The 25785-nt window shown below is 36.7% G+C and overlaps 1 protein-coding gene across 1 annotated transcript in view; it reads right to left on the bottom strand.

The window, feature by feature from the left end:
• SH3BGRL (SH3 domain binding glutamate rich protein like) overlaps positions 1-22495 on the bottom strand; it is an 82159-nt gene extending 59664 nt beyond the window's left edge. The window contains exon 1 of the mRNA XM_029241322.1: positions 22203-22495. Coding sequence (XP_029097155.1) covers positions 22203-22247 — 45 coding nt within the window. The 5' untranslated portion in view covers positions 22248-22495. The remainder of the gene's footprint in view (positions 1-22202) is intronic.
• Positions 22496-25785: the final 3290 nt, after the last annotated feature.

The raw sequence follows: 25785 nt of genomic DNA, 5'->3' as shown, positions 1-25785 counted from the left end.
CAAATGCAGTGGAATCATAAAGGAGACTCAAAATAAGCTTTTGTATAAAATTAAGTTAGTATATACAAACCATCTTAATCTCACAGATTGTGACCCCCAGAAAAGGCCTTTTAGTGTCTATTCTTGATTCACTCACAGTTTTGCTTCGAACTATGTAGTTTGGGGTTAAGCACATAACCTGTGCCTCAGCTTGTCTTCCTGGTTCATAAATTTTACTTTAAAGAAGCCATATTTGGGGTATATATAATACGGTTTCACAAAATTTGTTTAAATTTTAGGAAGGTCTCAAGACCGGAACCTATTGTAAATTTGCCTGAAATAGCTGAAAAATACCCAAAGAGAGTAGATTTTTAATATTTTACAAATAAGCATAAGAGCTACTGACATAGATTCAGAAGAAATGAAGGGTAAGGAGGAAATCATCCGAAAAGAGTGATTAGCAATGAAAAGAATGTGATCATTTTCAATAGCATAAAATTCTTTTTCTAGAACACAATAATATTATACATTTATAAGTTTTTATATGTGTCAACTCCAATTCGGAAATGTGAATGTCACAAACAGCATTATTAGCCTATTTTCTAGAGTTGAGTTGAAGGTCCTGTATAATCTTTTCTTAATACCCTTTTCCTAGCTTAAAATATAACTTCTTCAGGTCTCAACTTTGTTATTAAACGTCACATTCAACTAACTGCATATCACTGTGCATTCTTACAAGGGCATAGAAAAGAATCAGAGACAGAGGGAGAGAGGAAGGGAGGAAGTGGAGGAAAGAAAAGAGAGAGAGAGAGAGAGAAGGAGAGAGACAACATAAAAGTCTATAGTATTTCTCCTTAACAGTTTAGTTAATTTTCTTTTTTTTTAACATCTTTATTGGAGTATAATTGCTTTACAATGGTGTGTTAGTTTCTGCTTTACAACAAAATGAATCAGTTATATATATACATATGTTCCCATATCTCTTCCCTCTTGCGTCTCCCTTCCTCCCACCCTCCCTATCCCACTCCTCCAGGCGGTCACAAAGCACCGAGCTGATCTCCCTGTGCTATGCGGCTGCTTCCCACTAGCTATCGACCTTATGTTTGGTAGTGTATGCCTCTCTCTCGCTTGTGACAAAGCGAGAGACAGGTTAGTTAATTTTCAATGGAAAAGAATGATAGGTAAAACTCTCTCATGTGCAATATTAGGATTTCAAAAGAAAACAAGGAGTTGAGGTTCTCTTGAAGTCTAATCTTGGACTACTAAAAACAAAATGCAAAATGCCAACTTATAGAAGAAAAATAGAAAAGACCATTCTGCCTTAAGAGTTTTACCAAAATGTTTCAGGCTGCTAAAGAAAAATTATTTCCTTTCAAAGAAACTCAAAGTACTTGCTGTTCATCACATTTTTAAAAATCTAACATTCATGGGAAGTGGAGATAAGGTCATTTCTTCTATTTTACATGGGGAAAGAAAGCATAGAGATTAATCATTATCCTAACGCCTTTACTCCCTGATCCAAGGCTCCCTTGTTGATTAGTACACTAATGATCGGAAGGATTCCAAACAAATTACTATTAAACAACATTAAAAAGTCACAGCCTTCAGTTCAGAGTTCTAAAACAGCTGTGTTTTCTCTACAACAGTAAGTAGTATAATCCATAATTTTATAACAAAATATTTTTCTCAAAATTGAACCTTTTAAAGGCATCACATTAGGTCTTACATTAGCCATGCCATCATTAATAACACATTCAACTATTATGAATGAACAATGCCCAATACTTGGACTTAGGGGATTATTGATTTTAAAATGTTTTTTCATGATTTTTTTTTACTCTGATTTTGAGATTAGTATAAATTCAATAAATCACATCTCACAAAATAACCAATATATGGGAATATTCTCTTATGGCATGATCTTAGAGTGTACTAATCTACAGGCATGAACAAGGCCCAGAATGCTTCCTAAAAAAGAGAGGGGCAGAAGAGAAGAGGAAAAAAAAAATCAGACCTATTTTAAGCTTTCCAAAACAAGGTAGGTTGTAAACTCTTTCAGGATGAATACCTTGTCCCCCACAGAGCTGAATATTTTTATCAGCAGGTATTCAGGAAATATGTGTTGAATTGATTACTGGTGGATCTCTATGTACTGTACAGTGCTTTACTTCCTTTGCTTCCACGGCTTCAAGAATCTAATCTTTCTCTTCACTATACAAAAAGAGGTAAAAATTAACCTTCACTGGTCACCCAGATTTCCACAATCTTAGTCCCAGAGTCTAGAACAACAAGGAATAGAAAGTAGTACTGTAGCATATTATCAAGGGAGGTTGTATATTTCCTTCTTTGGAGAGTTTTCTAAGAGAAAATTGATTACGATCTTTCTGGGACAGTTCACAGGCAGTCATTATGTGTATAGACTGGATGACCTCCTATGATTCCTTCTACCCAGATGCTTTTAATATTTTATTTTTAGCATGTTTGATGCTGAGAAAAATGGAAAAGAGTGAAAGCCATTTTTGTTTTCACAATGAAGAAGGGACTTCCAGTGTTATACTCTAGGTTTCTTAATAACAAGTGACATTAATCAAAAAATAGATTAATTTTTACCATGCCCTTTCTATCTAGATATAGTTGCTTTAGCCCACTAAAGCACTGTTATAAACATTTGAAAGCCATAATGCTATTTTTTTTTTTTGGCCACCACACGCAGCCTGCGGGATACTAGTTTTCTAATGAGGGACAGAATCTGTGTCCCCTGCAGTGAAAGTGTGGAGTCCTAACCACAGGACCGCCAGGGAATTCCCCATAATGCTATTTTAAGAACAGTCTGGTACTAGGAGAAAATTTATCCACAAGAACAATAAGGCCCAACTGGATTTCGATGCTATTAATCTTGGTAATGGATGGACCATTTTTGATCAGGTTCAAATGCTTTTGGTGGGGAGAGTTAGAAATATGTTGGGAGGGGGAAGGAGGAGCTAAAATTTTCTTTATTTATCTAATGATTTGGTGGAAACGTAAGGAGAAATATTGATTATTTCAGCACTTAGCCTCTTTGCTATATGCTTGACCAAAGGCAAACACTGAATAACTTCCACACTAGAAAGTCTGGCTTAAGAGATGATCCTTATCAAATTTAGCATAGCAGTGGCATGAGTTAAACCCAAAGTAAATAAAGGGCATTGATATGTAGAACCCTGAACCAAACATTAAACCATACTGTTGGTTTAATCCTATAATCCTTGGGGAAAAAAAAGAAACAGCCAAGGAAAACAGGAAGGGAGAAGGAACATAAAATGGTTGGGGTGTTATAAATAAAAGAGTTAATGAATACATCTCAGATTTTTGTAAGGCATAATTGTTTACACAAAAGCTCAAGGTCAGGGTGGTCCCAAAGTGAAGGGATTATAGAGAAATCTAAAAGGCATTTTTCAGATAATGAAAAAGGGGCATAGCATGCTTTGTTCCAGAATCCCAAGGTAACTGATAGAAATAGTTAGGCAATGATACCACAAATCTTTAATTTGTCATCACTGCTACATTTGGCTTTAATCATAACTGTATAATAATCATGCCTGTGAAAAATGTTCACATATAAGAAGAAAGTGCAAATTGTGCCTAGGATCTACTTCACACACCCTTCTCTAGTGAAATGGCAGGAAAACTAAGTAAAGCTTGAATTGAACTAATAAACTATTGTTGTTTTCAGAATAGTTATTCAAGGAGGAGATCATCATCAGGGTGACTAGAAGGGGTAGACAAAGTACTTTGAGACATTCGTTGGGAGGTAGAATATTGATTCCTGTGAGACAGCATACCAACTTTCAGGCAAGTAGTTCCTGAGGTACTTCTGCCTTTGAGCCCCTCACATACAACTCCTTATTTGTAGACTGTATAACATAGTCCCTAAAATTGACGTCTCCATACTACCTCACGTCCTCTGGCTCAGGGAAGAGGCTGAGGAATCTTTATTCCTGGCTTTTTTCCCTTGAGGACCTGGGTCCAGAGTCTAGCCCAGTGGATGGCAATAAATGTTTTCTCAATGACTTAATAAATTTGGGGGTGAAAGGAAGAAAATTCCCAACACAGCCTATAGGTCCAGCATTAGCAGGACCTGCCCATATAATTTATTCAAACTGTCTACCCTATGTAAGGCTCTGCACTTGAGCATCTCTGCCAAGTGTTTATATGGTATGTATGTATACATATACTATTAAGTTTGTTCAATGTTTTGACTTGGCTTTAATATCTGTTCTTTTATGTACAGAAACCTGCGTTACATAACTTGAAAACAATTACTATAGTAGAAACAATCTCTATAGCTTGAGAAAATATTTAGAAAAAAATTAATGCTATTATATACAACAACATGCATCTGTCTTTTTTTATCATATGCTTTTACATATAATAAAGGTTCACAACTAATCATATGAAATGAAAGTTGCTATACATTTTTATTAAAACAAAATAGACACATAAATTAATGTCCACCATTGCAACTTCAAATATTTTCACGAAGCCTTATAAGGACATCAAATGGTGGTCCTTTTGCAAACATGGGTATAGAATTAGGTCATAATTATCTCACTCATTAGGAAATTGTCTAACTACCTTTCCTTTTAATTGCTTACTGGAGAGATACATGTTTTGACAACCCAAAAGTTCAAGTTATGCAATTTTCTTCCCACAGAACCTCTTAACATAAGCTGTTGCACAATATGGTATTTAATTCTTATAATGATAGCCCCCTTTTAGATGTTCTCTATATATTCCAAGCAATAAGACGTTTATGCACTGTGACCCTAGTTTTATACATTAACCTGAAAGTACAATTCTAATACTTCTCTATTCAACCACGTTATGCAGTGAAAAACTAAAATCCATCTCTGTAAATGAATGATTTTCAAAAAGTAATTAGATATTGATTTATAGTAAATCTACTTAGGTATCCAGACATGAATTATTTAGATAATATTGTGTTAGATGCTTTGTGTTTCAAAACATCACATGGTACATCACTTTTCATGAAATCTAGAGTCACCAAATTTCTGAAAGAATATACATGCTGTGTGGTTGGTGGGACCTCCCCCACACAGTCCCTGACATTTGGGCAGTATAAGGATCCACTGGGATGTGTAGCTTTAGTTCAAGGTCAACTTTTTGGTAGAGTCACACTAAATGCCAAGACAGATATATGCATACACCTCTCTTAAGCCCCCATGCAGACCCTGATCATAACCATACAATAAAAGGGATACAAATACATACCAAACAAAAATCATTCTTCAATTTGAACTTCAAAGTATAATGATAAGTCCTAATGCAACTGGACAAAAGTAAATGTTTAGTCACATTATCCTACAATATTTTTATATTTGCCTTTCAACAACTTCTTTTTTAAAAAATCACATAAACTCCAAGTCTGGTATAGAATTGGCCTTATTCTGGATCTTGTCACACTTCCTACTTATACCCTTTAAAACTCACCAGGTGTGGGGGCACCTTCAAGACAGTGGAGGAGTAAGTGATGGAGATCACCTTCCTCCCCACAAATACATCAAAACTATATCTACATGTGGAACAATTCCTACAGAACACCAACTGAATTCTGGCAGAAGACCTCAAACTTCCCAAAAGATGCCCTCAGGCGACCTACATGCAGAGGGGGGCCAAACCCAAAGCTGAAACCCAGGAGCAATGTGAACAAAGAAGAGAAAGGGAAATTTCTCGCAGCAGCCTCAGGAGCAGCAGATTAAATCTCCACAATTAACTTGATGTACCCTGCATCTGTGGAATACCTGAATAGACAACGAATCATCCCAAAGTTGAAGTGGTGGACTCTGGGAGCAACTGTAGATTTGGGGTTTGCATTCTGCTTCTAATTTGTTTCTGGTTTTATGTTTATCTTAGTTTAGCATATAGAGCTTATTATCATTGGTAGATTTCTTTATAGATATGGTTGATCTCTTTCTTTTTTATCTATCTATCTATTTTTCCCTTTTTTCTCTTTTTGTGAGTGTGTATGTGTATGTTTCTTTGTGTGATTTTGTCTGTATAGCTTTGCTTTTGCCATTTGTCCTAGGGTTCCGACTGTCCTTTTTTTTGTTCATTTTGTTTTTTTGTAGTATGTTGTTTAGCACTTGTTATCACTGGTGAATTTGTTTTTTGCTTTGGTTGCTTTCTTTTTTCTTTCTCTCTTTCTTTTTTTATTAGTTTTTTTCATTTCTAATTTTAAATATTTTTTTCTATTTTAATAATATTATTTTATTTTATTAATTTATCTCTTTCTTTATTTCTCTTCCTTTCTTCCTTCCTTCCTTCCTTTCTTTCTTTCTTTCTTTCTTTCTTTCTTTCTTTTCTTTCTTTCTTTCTTCTTTCTTTTTCTCACTTTACTTCTGAGCCATGTGGCTGAAACGGTCTTGGTGTTCTGGCCAGGTGTCAGGTCTGACCCTCTGAGGTGGGAGAGCTGAGTTCAGGACATTGGTCCACCAGAGACCTCCTGGCCTCATGTAATATCAAAGGGCAAATGCTTTCCCAGAAATTTCCACCTCAATGCTAAGACCCAGTTCCACTCAATGACCAGCAAGCTAAAGTGCTGGACACCCTATGCCAAACAACTCACAAGACAGGAACACAACCCCACCCATTAGCAGAGAGGCTGCCTAAAATCATAATAGGGTCATAGACACCCCAAAACAAACCACTGGACGTGGTCCTGCCCACCAGAAAGACAAGATCCAGCCTCATCCACCAGAATACAGGCACCAGTCCCCTCCACCAGAAAGCCTATGGAACCCATGGAACCAACCTTACCCACTGGGAGCAGACACCAAAAACAACGGGAACTACGAACCTGCAGCCTGCGACACGGAGAACCCAAGAACAGTAACTTAAGCAAACTGAAAAGACAGAAAAATACACAGCAGATGAAGGAGCAAGGTAAAAACTCACCAGACCAACCAAATGTAAAAGAACTAGGTAGTCTACTTGAAAAAGAATTCAGAGTAATGATAGTAAAGATGATCCAAAATAGAATGGAGAAAATACAAGAAACATTTAACAAGGACCTAAAATAACTAAAGAGTAAACAAACAATGATGAACAGCATACTAAATGAAATTAAAAATTCTCTAGAAGGAATCAATAGCAGAATAACTGAGACAGAAGAACGGATAAGTGACCTGAAGGATAAAATAATGGAAATAAATACTGCAGAGCAGAAAAAAGAAAAAAGAATGAAAAGAATTAAGGACAATCTCAAAGACCTCTAGGACAATATTAAACACACCAACATGCAAATTATAGGGGTTCCAGAAGAAGAAGAGAAAAATAAAGGGACTGAAAAAATATTTGAAGAGATTATAGTTGAAAATAGGAAACTATATGGGAAAGGAAATAGTCAATAAAGTCCAGGAAGCACAGAGAGTGCCATACAGGATAAATCCAAGGAGAAACACATCAAGATGCATATTATTCAAAGCATCAAAAATTAAATACAAAGAATAAATATTAAAAGCAGCAAGGGAAAAACAACAAATAACATACAAGGGAATCCCCATAAGGTTAACAGCTGATTCTTCAGCAGAAACTCTGCCAGCCAGAAGTGAGTGGGAGTGGCAGGACATATTTAAAGTGATGAAAGGGAAAAATCTACAACCAAGACTACTCTACCTTGGAAGGATCTCATTCAGATTTGACAGAGAAATTAAAAACTTTACAGACAAGCTAAAAGAATTCAGCACCACCAAACAAGCTTTACAACAAATGCTAAGGGAACTTCTCTAGGCAGAAAACAAAAGAGAAGGAAAATATCTAAAATAACAAATACAAAACAATTAAGAAAATAGTAATAGAAACATACATATTGATAATAACCTTAAATGTAAGTGGATTAAATGCTCCCAACAAAAGACATAGACTGGATGAATGGATACAAAAACAAGAAACACACTTCAGACCTAGGGACACATACAGATTGAAAGTGAGGGGATGGAAAAAAGATATTCCATGCAAATGGAAATCAAAAGAAAGATAGCGTAGCAGTTCACATATCAGACAAAATAGACTTTAAAATAAAGACTATTACAAGAGACAAAATAGGACACTACATAATGGTCAAGGGATCAATACAAGAAGAAGATATAATAATTTTAAATATTACGCACCCAACATAGGAGCACATCAATATATAAGGCAAATGCTAACAGCCATAAAAGGGGAAATCAACAGGAACACAATCATAGTAGGGGACTTGAACACCCCATTTTCACCAATGGACAGATCATCCAAAATGAAAATAAGTAAGGAAACACTAGCTTTAAATGATACATTGAACAAGATGAACTTAATTGATATTTATATGACATTTCAACCAGAAACAGCAGATTACACTTTCTTCTCAAGTGCTCATGGAACATTTTCCAGGACAGATCATACCTTGGGTCACAAATCAACCCTTGGTAAATGTAAGAACATTGAAACTGTATCAAGTATCTTTTTCAACCACAATGCTCTGAGACTATGTATCAATTAGAGGAAAAAAATGTGTAAAAATACAAACACAAGGAGGCTAAACATTACACTACTAAATAACCAAGAGATCACTGAAGAACTCAAAAAGGAAATCAAAAAGTTCCAAGAAACATATGACAATGAAGACATTATGAACCAAAACTTAAGGGATGCAGCAAAAGTAGTTCTAAAAGGGATGTTTATAGCAGTACAATCCTACCTCAAGAAAAAAGAAACATCTCAAATAAACCACCTAACTTTACACGTAAAGCAATAAGAGAAAAAAGAACAAAAAACCCCAAAGTTAGCAGAAGGAAAGAAATCATAAAGATCAGATCAGAAGTAAATGAAAAAGAAATGAAGGAAACAATAGCAAAAATCAATAAAACTAAATGCTGGTTCTTTGAGAAGATAAACAAAATTGATAAACCATTAGCCAGACTCATTGATTAAAAAAGGGAGGAGATTCAAATCAATAGAATTAGAAATGAAAAGGAGAAGTAACAACTGACACTGCAGAAATACAAAGGATCATGAGAAATTACTACAAGCAACAATATGCCAATAAAATGGACAACCTGGAAGAAATGGAAAAAATCTTAGACAAGCACAACCTTCTCAGACTGAACAAGGAAGAAATAATAGAAAATATAAACAGACCAATCACAAGCACTGAAATTGAAACAGTGATTTAAAATCTTCCAACAAAAAAAGACGAGGACAAGATGGCTTCACAGGTGAATTCTATCAACATTTAGAGAACAACTAACCCCTATCCTTCTCAAACTCTTCCAAAATATAGCAGAGGGAGGAACACTCCCAAACACATTCTATGAGGCCACTATCACCCTGACACCAAAACCAGACAAAGATCCCACAAAACAAGAAAATTACAGGCCCATATCAATAAAGAACATGGATGCAAAAATCCTCCACTAAATACCAGCAAACAGAAACCAACAGCACATTAAAAGGATCATACACCAAGATCAAGTGGGGTTTACCCCAGGAACGCAAGGATTCTTCAATATATGCAAATAAATCAATGTGATAAGCCATATTAAAAATTGAAGGAGAAAAACCATATGATCATCTCAATAGATGCAGAAAAAGCTTTTGACAAAATTCAACACCCATTTATGATAAAAACCCTCCAGAAAGTAGGCATAGAGGGAACTTACCTCAACATAATAAAGGGCAAATATGACAAACCCGCAGCCAACATCATCCTCAATGGTGAAAAACTGAAACCGTTTCCTCTAAGATCAGGAGCAAGAAAATGTTGTCCACTCTCACTACTATCAGTCAACATAGTTTTGGAAGTTTTAGCCACAGCAATCAGAGAAGAAAAGGAAATAAAAGAAATCCAAATTGGAAAAGAAGAAGTAAAGCTGTCACTGTTTGCAGATGACATGATACTATATAGAGAGAATCCTAAAGATGCTACCGGAAAACTACTAGGGCTAATCAATGAATTGGGTAAAGTAGCAGGATACAAAATTAATGCACAGAAAGCTCTTGCATCCCTACACACTAATGATGAAAAATCCGAAAGAGAAATTAAGGAAACACTCCCATGTACCACTGCAACAAAAAGAATATAATACCTAGGAATAAACTTACCTAAGGAGACAAATGACCTGTATGCAGAAAACTCTAAGACACGGATGAAAGAAATTAAAGATGATACAAACAGATGGGGAGATATACCATGTTCTTGGATTGGAAGAATCAAAATTGTGAAAATGACTCTACTACCCAAAGCAGTCTACAGATTCAATGCAATCCCTATCACCAATGGAATTTTTCACAGAACGAGAACAAAATATTTCACAATTTGTATGGAAACACAAAAGACCCCGAATAGCCAAAGCAATCTTGAGAAAGAAAAATGGAATTGGAGGAACCAGGCTTCCCGATTTAAGAATATACTACAAAGTTACAGTAATCCAGACAGTATGGTACTGGCAATAAAACAGAAAGATAGATCAATGGAACAGGATAGAAAGCCCAGAGATAAACCCATGAACCAATGGTCACCTTATCTTTGATAAAGGAGGCAAGAATATACAATGGAGAAAAGACAGCCTCTTCAATAAGTGGTGCTTGGAAAACTGGATAGCTACATGTAAAGGAATGAAATTAGAACACTCCCTAATACCATACACAAAAATAAATTCAAATGGGTTAAAGCCCTAAATGTAAGGCCAGACACTATAAAACATTTAGAGGAAAACATAGGCAGAACATTCCATGACATATCACAGCAAGATCCTTTTTGACCCACCTCTGAGAGAAATGGAAATAAAAACAAAAATAAACAAATGGGACCTAATCAAACTTAAAAGTTTTTGCATAGCAAGGGAAACCATAAACAAGACAAAAAGACAACCCTCAGAATGGGAGAAAATATTTGCAAATGAAGCAACTGACAAAGGAATAATCTCCAAAATTTATAAGCAGCTCATGCAGCTCAATATCTAAAAAACAAACAACCCTATCCAAAAGTGGGCAGAGGACCTAAATAGACATTTATCCAAAGAAGATATACAGATTACCAACAAACCCATGAAAGGATGCTCATCATCACTAATCATTATAGAAATGCAAATCAAAACTGCTATGTGGTATCACCTCACACCAGTAAGAATGGGCATCATCAAAAAATCTACAAAGAATAAATGCTGGAGAGTGTATGGAGAAAAGGGAACCCTCTTGCACTTTTAGTGGGAATATAAATTGATAAAGCCACTATGGAGAACAGTATGGAGGTTCCTCAAAAAACTAAAAATAGAACTACCATACGACCCAGCAATCCCACTTCTGGGCACATACCCTGAGAAAACCATAATTCAAAAAGAGTCATGTAGGGCTTCCCTGGTAGTGCAGTGCTTGAGAATCTGCCTGCCAATGCAGGGGACACAGGTTCGAGCCCTGGTCCGGGAAGATCCCACATGCTGCAGAGCAACTGGGCCCGTGAGCCACAACTACTGAGCCTACACATCTGGAGCCTGTGCTCCACAACAAGAGAGGCCGCGACAGTGAGAGGCCTGCACAATGTAATGAAGAGTGGCCCCTGCTTGCCACAACTAGAGAAAGCCCTCACACAGAAACAAAGACCCAACACAGCCAAAAATATATTAATTAATTAAACAACAACAAAAAAAAGAGTCATGTACCACAATGTTAATTGCAGCTCTATTTACAATAGCCAGGACATGGAAGCAACCTAAGAGTCCATCAACAGATGAATGGATAAAGAAGATGTGGCACATATATACAATGGAATATTACTCAGCCATAAAAAGAAACAAAATTGAGTTATTTGTAGTGAGGTGGATGGACCTAGAGTCTGTCATACAGAGTGAAGTAAGTCCGGAAGAGAAAAACAAATACCATATGCTAACACATATATATGGAATCTAAAAAAAAAAATGGTTCTGAAGAGCCTATGGGCAGGACAGGAATAAATACGCAGACATAGAGAATGGACTTGAGGACACAGGGAGGGGGATGTGTAAGCTGGGACAAAGTGAGAGGGTGGCATGGACATATATACACTATCAAATGTAAAATAGATAGCTAGTGGGAAGCAACCGCATAGCACAGGGAGATCAGCTTGGTGCTTTTTGTCCACCTAGAGGCGTGGGATAGGGAGTGTGGGAGGGAGATGCATGAGGGAGGAGATATGGGGTTGTATGTATATGTATAGCTGATTCACTTTGTTATACAGCGGAATCTAACACACTATTGTAAAGCAATTATACTCCAATTAAGATGTTAAAAAAACTCACCAGGTGTTTGTCTTATTGCCTGGCCCAGTCTCTATATCACCACCACCACGCCTGAGTGCCCTCTCAATATTGATCTGAAGATTTAAGTTAAGACATTTATTTCTAAATTTTTTAAGTAGAAACTCATTGAAAAATCTTCACCCCAACCACTTCCATTTTTTGAGTTCAAAATATTTAGTTGATGTGCAAGACCAATTAATTATGTTTAAATTTCTGAAAGTATGAGATCAGGTTCTACAATTTTCAGTAATAGATTTCCAATGATGATACTTGCAGAAGTTTTCTTCCATAATACTCTTAATTTTATGTCATTTATATTTCACTTGTTAGGGTAATGAGAAACAAAGAAAGGTTTAGTGATGTACTCAAATCACACAGACAACAGGACATAACGCATACCTCACCCTAAATCTACATGCTCTAGTTAAAAACTTAAATTCCCTTTCCCAACCAATGTGTCTTATCTACTTTTAGTTAGACTGTCTTACACAAGGTAATTTTCTTATATTGGGATAAAAGTACATGTTCTGCAATCTAACTAATCATATACACTAAGCTATTATGACTTTAATTTTCTGCTCTAAAGAATTTTAAGTTTTTTACATGATGTAACAGGCCACTAGAATTATTCTTGGTACTGCTATGGACCAATTAAGAAGTACTTTTCATGATTTTCCAAGTTCAGAAGAAAAGCAATTTTACAATGACTTTTAAAGTAGTTTCATAGCTACATTCATGCTGGGTAATGAATAAATAACACTCAGTAGGCAGAACAGCATAAAGGTTAAGATTATGGGCTCTGGAATCAGACAGACACGAGGGGTGCTTTGCTAGCTCTCTGACATTGCTAGCTCTCTGAGCCTGTTTCCTCTTCCTAAAAATAGGCAAAATAGCAGGGGATTAAGAGGTGCAAACTACTATGTGTAAAATGTATAAGCTACAAGGATATATTGTACAGCACACGGAATATAGCCAATATTTTATATTAACTATAAATGGAGCACAACCTTTAAAAACTGTGAATCACTAGTTGTACACCTGAAACATATAATATTGTAAACCAACTATATCACAATAAAAAAGAATGAAAAAAAGGAAGAAAATAATGGACATAATAGGAATACTGACTTCATTGGGTTGTCACAAGAATTAAATAACACACCTAAAGTTCTTACCACTATGCCTGGCACATTTTAAGAGCTCAAAGAATGATAGCTGTTATTATTATCAACTAAACCTGACAAATTATTTGCATGAGAAATTAAAGTGCAATGTTTTACCATATTTTTAACATATTAAGTACTTGTCTACACTCATCTTGCTTCCAAATCACACTGGATAGAATGGTTTCTCATAAAATACAGCCATTATTAAATATATATTTACTGTTTTAATTCCAGTGTTGAGAAATATGCTGCACTAATGGTAAAACAATTGGCTGAGTAGTGGTGAAACAAACAGACAAAATTTTCCCATGTTGTAACTCTTAACTGGGATGAACTTTCTCCAGTGTCTAAAAGGTGAAGTTCTTTTTGTCTTGACTCACTGCTGGAAATCCCCTCAGCAAAACTGGCTCTGCTCTAACTCTATGATAGGGTCTTATTTCCAGAAAGGACTAAGCAAAAAGAACAGAACTCAAAGACTAGAGTCCAGAACCAGAGTTTACAAGCCATAGATGTACTGCTTTCTTGATCAATTCAGATTTATAGAATCATAAAAAGCCACAATTTAATTATGCTGGCCTATAACCATACAAAGATAGTTTTCAGGGAAGAGAACCAAAGTCATAGAAGTTCAATATGTGTCACAAATGCTATTTAAAAATGTGCCCTTGGTTAGGCAATTTTATTTTAAAAAGAACTAAATTGTATATGAAAATGTTGCTACTAACCTATCTCCCTCACTTCCACCTAACTCTCACATGCAGATTATGGATGAAGACACATTTGCCTAGTTAGGCATCATCCAGTCTTTCTCTTTCTTTTCAGGCATCATCCAGTTATTAAATGGCAGTTATAGATTCCCAATCACATGATAAGATTTTAATGTATTATTGACACAATTTCTGTCCAATATCTCTACTCTAAAAGGGAGTGTAAATAGCACAGTGTTTAGGAGCCAGTTCTGGAGTCAGAACAACCTGCGTTCTAATCCCAGTTCTGCCATTTGTAACTGTTTTATCTTGAGCAATGTACCTAGTTTCTGGGTCTTAGAGATATCCCTTCCACTTACATGAAATGGATCTATTATTAGTACTTACCTCAAAATGTTATCACAAGTATTAAACTAATTGAAATAAAGTATGTAAAGCACTGGGTACAGTGCCTGACATACACAATGCATAAATAAATGTTAGGCTTTACTATTACTAAAGTCAAATCTTGATTAGTCACATTAATGAAAAGTAATGAAACAAAAATCTAGCATCACTAATATTGAATACTATTAAATATATAATTTTTTAATTGGTCGTGATATTTTAGTTTATATTTAACTTTTGCCTGATGTTCTGGCAATCTAAAACAGTTCAAACAAACTAATAAAGCCAGAATGTGAGGGACTGAGCTAGAAAATAATCCCCTTGCTTAGAATTCTTCTCTATTGACCAAGTGTGAAAAGTCAGCTTTGCTCTCATATTAATAAAAATAGTCATCATAAATGAGCTGCCCCTTCTCTCTAAACATATGTTTGTTTAATTTTGGTCTGCATCAGAGGAAGTAATTAAGTACTGGGTTTAAAAGGTTTTCTGGTGGGTTGAAAATTAGAGCTGAAAGCAAACATATGGTCAGATAGTCATCAACAAATTGTCAACCTGTTTAATTTTATCGGTAAGAAATGAAACACAACATTCACCTTTGAAAATTCAATTAAAGCAGAAAATATTCCTGTAAAAGATATATGTTTTATGGCACAATATATATTTTAGAAAAGAATTTAGAGATTAACTAAAGAGAATTAGAACATTCTAACTGATTGTGTCCGGGGCTTCAATCTTTTTTTTTTTCCAGCTCAACCTAGGGGGAGGGTTGACCTTATGGTTTATTGATCAAAACCCTTTCCTCAATAGAGTAACTAGTCTTTGAGCGAAAATGAACCTATTTTATCCCTTTATCCTACCAGATTAGGAAACTTTTACTACCCTTCTGCAATATATTCTTTCTTATAACCATTCTACTTTCAAGTACCATATAATCACCATCATTGATAACTGTGTTTCCCGAGCCTCTTTAAATTGGGCCAAAGTATTCCAAAGGCTTTGCCATTGTTGCTGTGTGTTTAAGGTAATCAGTCACCAAATATAGGGCACCAATTTGAAGGCAATGATCTTGAGTTCCCGCGTTTGCCACGGGAGAGCTCCCATTTTCCATTGTTCAGGGCATCCAAAAAGCATATCCAAACAGTCATCTCATGAAGAGTTTCTAATTTTTCTCTTAGTTTATGAATACCTTTACACAGCATTCAAACAAACCTTGGCAGCTACGACAAAGACCATAGCATACATCAAATTGATGTTCAATTTATAAATACAAAGACAGAGAAGCTACCATATATGACAAACCTACAGCTAACATCATACTCAATGGTGAAAAGCTGAAAGCATTTCCTCTAAGATCAGGAACAAGACAAGGATGTCCATTCTAGCCACTTTTTTCAACATAGTTTTGGAAGTCCTAGCTATGGCAATCACAGAAGAAAAAGAAATAAAAGGAATTCAAATTGGAAAAGAAGAAAAACTGTCATTGTTTGCAGACAACATGATACTGTACACAGAATATCCTAAAGATGCTACCAGAAAATTCCTAGAGCTCATCAATGAATTCAGTTAAGTTGCAGGATACAAAATTAATACAGACATCTGTTGCATTTATATACACTAACAATGAAAGATCAGAGAGAGAAATTAAAGAAACAATACCATTTACCATCACATCAAAAAAAAATAACAAACTTAGTAATATACCTACCTAAGGAGACAAAAGACCTGTACTCCGAAAACTATAAGATGCTGATGAAAGAAATCAAAGACAACACAGACAGATGGAAATATATACCATGTCCTTGGATTGTAAGAATCAGTATTGTCAAAATGACTATACTACACAAGGCAATCTACAGATTCAGTGCAATCTCTATCAAATTACCAATGGCATTCTTCATAGAACTAGAACAAAAAAATCTTAAAATTTGTATGGAGACACGAACGACCCCAAGTAACCAAAGCAATCTTTTTTGTTTTTTGTGTTTTTTTTTTTTTTGCAGTATGTGGGCCTCCCACTGTTGTGGCCTCTCCCATTGTGGAGCACAGGCTCCGGACACGCAGGCTCAGTGGTCATGGCTCACGGGCCCAGCCGCTCTGCGGCATGTGGGATCTTCCTGGACCAGGGCATGAACCCGTGTCCCCTGCATCGGCAGGTGGACTCCCAACCACTGCACCACCAGGGAAGCCCCAAAGCAATCTTGAGAAAGAAAAACAGAGCTGGAGGAATCAGGCTCCATGACTTCAGACTATACTACAAAGCTACAGTCATCAGAGCAGTATGGTACTGGCACAAAAACAGAATTATAGCTCAATGGAACAAGACAGACAACCCAGAAATAAACCCACATAACTATGGCAATTAATCTATGACAAAGGAGACAAGACTATAAAATGGAAGAAAGACAGTTTCTTCAGTAAATGGTGCTGGGAAAACTGAACAGCTACGTATAAAAAAATGAAATTAGAATATTCTTTAACACCAGACACACAGAAAAAAACCTCAAAATGGATTAAAGACCTAAATGTAAGACCAGACACTATAAAACTCTTAGAGGAAAACGTAGGCAGTACACTCTTTGATATAAATCACAGCAAGTTCTTTTTTGATCTATCTCCCAGAGTAATGGAAATGAAAACAAAAATAAACAAATGGGACCTAATGAAACTTAAAAGCTTTTGCACAGCAAAGGAAACCATAAACAAAATGAAAAGACAACCCACAGAATGGGAGAAAATATTTGAAAACAAAGCAACTGACAAGGGATTAATCTCCAAAATTTACAAACAGCTCATGAAGCTCAATATCAAAACTAAAACAAATAACCCAATCAAAAATATGCAGAAGACCTAAAGAGACATTTCTACAAAGAAGACACACAGATGGCCAAGAGGCACATGTAAAGACACTCAACATTGCTAATTATTAGGGAAATGCAAATCGAAACTGCATTGAGATATCACATCACACCAGTTAGAATGGCCATCATCAAAAAGTCTGCAAACAATAAATGCTGGAGAGGGTGTGGAGAAAAGGGAAATCTACACTGTTGGTGGGAATGTAAATTAGTACAGCGAGCATGGAGAACAGTATGGCGTTTCATTAAAAAACTAAAAATAGAGCTACCATATGATTCAGCAATCACACTCCTGGGCATATATCCAGAGAAAAACATGGTTGGAAAGGATACATGCACCCCAATGTTCACTGCAGCACTGTTACAATAGCCAAGACAGGGAAGCAACCTAAATGTCCATCGACAGATTAATGGATAAATAAGATGTGGTATATATATATAATGGAATAATCCCCAGCCATTAAAAAGAATGAAATAATGCCATTTGCAGCAACATGGATGCACCTGGAGATTATCATACTAAGTGAAGTAAGTCAGACAGAGAAATACAAATATCATATGATATCGCTTATATGCGGAATCAAAAAAAATGATACAAATGAGCTTATTTACAAAACAGAAACAGACTCACAGACTTAGAGAATAAACTATGGTTACCAGGGGGGATGTGGGGGGGGGAATAGATTGGGAGTTTGGGATTGACATATACGCACTGTCATATTTAAAATAAAATGCCTTCCCATGAAAAAAAAAGAGACAGAGGAGCAAAATACTCTTCACCTAAATGCAATTACTTTTGAATCATATAGATAAAGAACTGTGGCTTGTTGTTCTACATCCATATTATCCCAATGAAAAAAATACTGCCTAGTGACTAATGATTTGGCAATCGCAAGTGTTCATTTTATTTGCTTGTTTCTATAACTCGTGCACAGAATAACACCACAGAGGAAAATCACATATATTTCCTTTACTATATGGACAATCCAAGCTACAACTAGTTTATGTTTTAGCAGTCATAAAAGAGATCATTTTACAAAAGTTAGACCATAAATAATACCCTCAGAAATCTACAGTCTACCTATCTACCACAATCTTAAAATTTCTACACCAAGCACACCTAAAATGCATAGAGACTGTGAAATGCAGATTATTATGGATCTGAGGAAAAGAAGTATGGGAAGAAAACTCCAAACCAGTTATAATTCTCCAAGCTATCATCTCTCTAGCAAACCTGATCAAAGGCCAATGTTGATTTTTGTTAAAAGTTATTGAAATTTATTAAGTTTATTATAGGTTCTGTGCTTACTAGTCTTTTTCCATTAAATGCAAACTTACAGGACATTACAATTTCGAGGAAAAAATATGGCGTATATTATTTTGTTACAATAGGTCAAAACATGCACAAACAGTTTTGAACAGGCAGAAATCACTTCCTACTGACAAACAACTTGGGAGGTGCATTCTTGCTAAATGGTTTTCATAAAAAAAAAAAAGTATTAAGACCTGAATTTTCACCTTGACCTATACTAGACCAGTTCCAAATCTGCATCTTCTCTATCTTCCTGGCCTTCAGTGAATTTAGCCTACTTACTGACATTCACCTTTAGACATGCTATCCCTCCTCTACACTAGCTCCTCATTTTTCTATTCTCCTGTATGTATATGCCCAAGCAATTCCACTTACAGGACTTACTCCCTTCTGTACCTCTCATCTCATGTTCACATTTATCTCTGCATGCCTCCTAGCTGTCATGCATCACTGGGACGATGTATTTCTTTAAACATATGTCATTTGGATTCAAACGGCTTGTGTTGAATTCAAGCTCTGTGGCTTACTATTTGTGTGACCTTGAGAAAGTTGTTTAACCTCTCTAAACCTGTATTTCCTTATCTTGAAAAATAGAGATAATCATAGTATCTAACTCATAGGACTAGAAATTGCCAAGAAAAAATGAGATTCTACCCGACACACTTAAGTGTTCCTACTTACTAACACTATTATGGCTACTATCAAGAAATCCATTGCAAAAACTAATGTACCTTGGGCTTCCCTGGTGGCGCAGTGGTTGAGAGTCCGCCTGCCGATGCAGGGGACACGGGTTTGTGCCCCGGTCTGGGAAGATCCCACATGCCCCGGAGCGGCTGGGCCCGTGAGCCATGGCCGCTGAGCCTGCGCGTCCAGAGCCTGTCTTCCGCAACGGGAGAGGCAGAAAAAAAACAAAATAAACAAAAAAACCCAATATGCCTGCTTTCATCTCTAAACTTTTTTATTTTTTTTTTTGCAGTCCGCGGGCCTCTCACTGCTGTGGCCTCTCCCGTTGCGGAGCACAGGCTCCGGACGCGCAGGCTCAGCGGCCATGGCTCACGGGCCCAGCCGCTCAGCGGCATGTAGGATCTCCCCGGACAGGGGCACGAACCCGTGTCCCCTGCATCAGCAGGCGGACTCTCAACCACTGCGCCACCAGGGAAGCCCTCATTTATAAACTTTTGAGAAGCAAGTGCTATACCTCTGTATTAGGGCAGAGTTGAGTACAAGTTTGAAAAGTTTTGTTTTTTTTTTAATTGGTCTATGAAGGAAAGGGAGTCTTAAGGTCACACTAAGTTGCAATCATCATAGATCCTCCCTTGCCTGATACAATATCTAGTATTGGTTATTTTTATGAAAATCACTAGCAGGAGTAAGAAAATAGTCAAAGATTCACAATCCAAAACCAAAAGCTTTCTTTTAAATGCTCTTCAGAAAACTACACTTAGTCACTTATAGAACATCTCACTTTGTACAATTGCTGGATTCGTGTTAGGATGTTTGCCCCAAAATTTCTAAACCGTATGTTAAAAACAACATGACAGCTTTCTTAAAGGAAAAAAACCTTAGTATTGCAAGCTGAAGAGTCCCCATTTATGTTACAAAGGAGCTCTTCTGAAGTATACTCATTTTATCCTGTTTTAATATTATTTAAAAGTACTATAAGATTATAATACAATAAGAATTTATTTTGGCAATACGCAGTAGAATTTTGATATCAGGTTCATAGGAACTATAATTACTGCAACAACAAACAAATTTATAATTACCCATAAGAAAAACAATTGAAACAAAACAAAAAAAGCATAAATATTTCTTATTTGCATAGTCTTCAACAATGGAATCTAATAATGTACATAGTAGGAGACAGTAGTCATTTTTAAGGCCCTAAGAAACTTAAGTCTTAACAAAGAGAGAGGTATAGTTGTTCTTATTTGAATAGAAATTCTGAAAGGAGTTTCATCTTGAATCTGCTTTTCAGGGAGGGGTAGAAGAGCAAGAAAGCAAAGAATAAATAGCAGTACTGAAACTGCATGTCACCCAAAGTGAAATCACCAAAACTAGCTTCCTGATCTGCCCAACCTAATTAGGGATTTAACTAAAGGTATTAAGCTGATGTTTTAAATTTTACAATTATTTTATTGGAATTGAGACCCTGGGCAGCTTTAACATTATTTTAAATATCATAATATATATGGAAAATAATAAGGCAAGAGGCTCATAAAGTGAAGTTCAAAGACAATATAAAAAGTTTTATTTTTTCCAACCTAAACTTGCTCCAAAAGTGTAACTTTAAGTATTCTATTTCAAAACTGTCTAAACACACCCACAAGTGGTAGCCAGAGAAGACAAGTTGAAGGTTCAAGCTCCTTGTGATTTCACGCAACTTTCAGTTCTATTCCAAACCCTCTTAGGGGGTAAACGAAACAAAAACGAAAACACAACAACAACAGAAAACATGGGATAGCTGCTGCTCTGAAGCTCAGAAGAGGGTGGGGGTTCATACATTCTACATTCTGATCCCACACATCTGCTCTTGCCACTGTTGGCTTTTCTCCTGAGCTGTGAAACACAGAGACACTTTCATTTACCATGAATATACACTCTGCTTTCACCCCAGCTTAGCCTATTTCTCCCCACAACTGGTGAAAATTGTTATTCTAAATTAAGAGCACGGGGGATGAGAGAGGGTTTCCCTATCATTTGAAGAAGCCACCATTGGAATCCGCAAATACACAAGAAGGCACTTGTTAGTTCCCTTCCAGTTCTCAATGTATTTGAAGCAGTTAGAAACTGTTTGAAGTAGCATCTTTTGAAAGAAAAGAAAAGGTCAAAATAAGGGACAATATTGAAGGGAAAAACAGGTCCCTTGTTACATTGTTTAAAAAGAAAACCCACAACTTTATATCATTGTTCCCAACTTCCACTCCCATTCTGTCTAGTTCTAACAGACTCTTTAGGCTGAAGTTAAATACCCCCTCCTACACAGTGGCAAAATATAACTATTTGATTACAAGGGTCTCACTCTGTGAAATATAATCACAGTGCCTCAGTAGGCCTCCGCTCAGTCATCATCATTAACAGCATGTTTTACATCCTTTACAGATGTGCCCTGCCCCTGCCTCACTACCTACAGCAAATATGTGAAATGTCCCACTCTTGAAACTTACCAGTGTGAGACTTTCTTGACTTCTTCACCTAACCCCAAAGACCCTATACCACCATCTCCCATTTACCAAAACTCGGTAGCTTTCTTTTTTCTTCAGAGAAGAAATGTGGGACTAACATCACTAGGCAAACAAAGCTAAACTCCATGGAAAAATGAAATCGATGCAACAAAGAGAAGAAAGGGAAGAAGGGGGTGGGGTGAGAAATGCGGGTGTCTAACGAAGGAGAAACTGCCAGACTAACTTCTGCAATTTAACGGTTCTGGGGCAGCAGGAGACTGATGTGTAGAAAAACAACAAAGGTGGGCTTCCCACCCTCCTTACCGCCGTGGAGCCAGAGGAAGATGCAATATACACACGGATCACCATCTTGGTTGGGAACAGCGGCTGTAGTTGTTTGAGTCCTGCAAACGCCTGGAGAGCAGCTGCAGCAAAGGCTGGAATCAAGCTAGGGGCCTTACAGAGGTTGGGAAAGAAGGGTGGGGGAATGTGGAAGGGGAACTCGCCAGAGCCCCGCCTCCTCTCTTGGCTGCTTTCACTGTGCTCAGAGGGCGGCAGTCGCAGCCCCAAACCCCGGAAGGCACAGGCTCGTTTACATCATTTCTAAATTATTTTTTTTTTAAATTGGGAATCTCGAATAGCACCGCGAGATCTGTTGAAACATTTATTTTTGACCATTCCCTCTCTGAGAAGAGGGAAAGGAGAAAGAAAAAGAAAGAGAGAGCGTTGAATTAAATTAGATTGCGATGAAGTTCTGCGTGTAACTTCCTGCTCAGAAGTGTATGCAAATAAGATGTCTTCTTTAAAAGAGGACGTCCTGCGTTGAATCCAGACACTAGTGATAAAGACCAAGTTCTCAAAGCCTCGTGCATTTTAAGACTCCTATTACGTAGTGATTGTTCTGATGTTAGCTGGTGGCAGGAATTGGACTTTGAAGCACTGAGCGCTGCCTTGGAAGGTTTAGGAAAAGTATCAAGTTTCCCAAAGCCCAGAAACAGCAGGATTGGTTTTCTTTTTGAGTTTTGCTTTTTGTTAAATTACGGAATCCTGTTTCCGTGAGAATTTGCAGGAAACCTGATTGACTGGCAAACTCAAGAATGGAGGAAGAAACTGCAAATCAAAAAAAAAAAAAAAAGGAAAATACAGTGTAAGAACGTGAAAGATTTCTGTTACGTTTTGTTTGCTTTCTAACTGACTGTGGAAAGGGAGTTTGTATCATATGTTGCAGGAGATGTGGAAATGGTGAACAGAGAGAGCAAATGGTTATTTGTAGCTCTAGGGAAATGAGCAAACAATTGGTAATGCCCAGAGAGGGACCATATACTTCAAAAGTGTAATTTCACCTTCCCGAATTATGTCAAATGAACAGAAATAAGGAACTTGCAAGATGAATGAGAGTGGAGAAAGGGTGTCAGTCGCCTGCCCTACTTCTTTACCTTTACTTTGAAGTTTGTCCTCCCTCTCCATTCTAGTGATTTATCATCTTTGTCTAGGTTCAGTAATTGTAACAGCTTCCTAACTGTTCCCTGTTCACAGATTCTCCCTTCTCCAAACTCTGTGATCCATACAACAACCTCAAGAGGTGGATATTATCACATCAATTTTTCAGATGAAGAAACAAACCCAGGAAAATAATTTTCCTAAAGTTATTTAGCTAGTAAATTCCAGAGTTAAGATTGGTCTTCAAATCCAACCAACTCCAAAGGCCACCCTCTTAAATATCATTTTAATACACTGCCTGTAACAGGGAAAGTACTCAATAATTGTTAGCTATTTTTCTTCCTAAAATATCAGTTTCATGTGTCACTAAAGACAATGTAGGCTGAAATACTTAAGATAGGTTTCCAGGGCTTCCCTGGTGGCGCAGTGGTTGAGAGTCCACCTGCCGATGCAGGGAACATGGGTTCGTGCCCCGGTCTGGGAAGATCCCACATGCCGTGGAGCGGCTGGGCCCGTGAGCCATGGCCGCTGAGCCTGTGCATCCGGAGCCTGTGCTCCGCAACGGGAGAGGCCACAACAATGAGAGGCCCACACACAGCAAAAAAAAAAAAAAAAAAAAGGTTTCCATTGCTAGATTATGTTTCTAGAGTGCTCCCACCGTAATCTGGCCCTACACTATCCATACAGTCTTACCCATTGCTCCCCCAAACTAACTTCCTTGAATAATCATTGGTGACTCCCCACTGCAATAACCATACTTATTACCATTTCCATGCCTTTGCTCTTCCTGTTCCTTTCTTTGCCTTTTCCCCACATCGTCATACTTTTCTGCCTTCTCCATCTGTCCAACTCTTACCTTTATTAGATGCAAATCAAAATCTTTATACAAATGATCAGGCTGAAGTAAGTCAGGGTGACCTAGCCACCCTCATCATGGTCAACATCAAGGTGACTGTTATTGTGCTTCTTAGACCACAGAACAGGAAAATCTTCCTTCAGTTTGTGATTTGGCATAATGGGCATAATTTGCCATATAATAACATAATCTAACCTACCACCTCTCAGTGGTCAATATATATTCTATTTGGACCTATAGTTTATTTTGAATTGATGAAAAACATAAAGAGAAAGAAAGGAAAACTCTTCTATGTATTCTACATACGCATATGACAAAATTAATATCTCCAGAAAACTGAGTGGCAGACAGGATTAGCAATGAGTCCAGTGGATCTTATCAGGAACTTTGAGAAATGGGAAGACAATTCCTGGTGTTTCATTTCTTTTAAATACAGATGTATTAACCTAAGTGAAAAATTTCCCCATAAATTCATATATAAACAAAATCTATTGGTCCTTATTAACAATACTTGGGATACAAGGGGCAGGGGGGTTTACCAATGATTTTATCCTAGAAAATAACATTGTAGGTTATATTATACTTGTTCCTTACTATAGTTAACCATCTCTGGAATGTACATTTTAGAATGGTCATTTTTGCTTCATTTTAATAGTTCATAGAGCAGTCTCCAAAACCATCTGTTCATATAATTCAACTGGAAAGGTTAAGGTCTGATTAAAAAAGATGGATCAAGGGTTTTCAAACAGTATTTGTGACAAATTGCCACAGGAAATCTATTCATTTTTTAATGAAATAATATTTTTCATAAATTATAAAATGATTTTATACTGTGTGCAGAAAACTTAACAAACATTGACAAGAAAAAATCACCCACATTACTATTTAATATAGTAATACTACTATATTAAAAATAGTATCTGGAGATAACTACTTTTAATATGGTGGCATAAGCCTTTCCAACCTAGTCAGAGATAGATAGATGAGGGTGGGTTGAGGGGTTGAGAGAAGTGGTAAAGAGGAAGAGAGAGAGAGAATGTATTTTTCAAATTTATTACAAGATACATACTATTTTTTAAATCGTTCTTTGTCACTTAGAAAATATATTTTAAAGCTTAGCACAGGACAGAAAATATTATCCTACATGATTTTAATGGCTTTACATGATTCCATTTTACAGATGTACCAAAATGTACTTAAACATTTCTGTATTGTTGAACATATTGCTTGTTTTTAATTATTCTATGTAGTTAGGACTGCAGTATACATTTATCAATAAATCTTTGCCCACATCTCTAAAAATTTTTTCAAAGTAAATTCCTAGATGTGCAATTGCTGGCAAACTGGAGAGTTACTCCAGCCTATTGTTATAATGTTATAATTTGGACCCAGTATTGCCCTGATCTGAGAGGAAAAGAATGTTGATTTCATTGAAAAACTAGCTGATGTTTTCCCAATCACAAGAATTCGGTTGGGGAGGTTTGAGTAGAGGCTTTGTGGCCATGGTTGTAGAGAATGGAATCTAAGGACAGTTCTTGGCAGGTTTTACTCTCCTCTTCTCCCTCACTGATTTTCCTGATATAAGTCCCTAACGTTTGGAACTTTGCTGAG

This window comes from Monodon monoceros, unplaced genomic scaffold (assembly GCF_005190385.1).
Source record: "Monodon monoceros isolate NGI ecotype Baffin Bay Population unplaced genomic scaffold, NGI_Narwhal_1 Super_Scaffold_22, whole genome shotgun sequence".
NCBI classification, from domain to species: domain Eukaryota; kingdom Metazoa; phylum Chordata; class Mammalia; order Artiodactyla; family Monodontidae; genus Monodon; species Monodon monoceros.
Note: the sequence above shows the minus strand (reverse complement) of the source record. Positions and strands in the feature narration are given on the sequence as shown.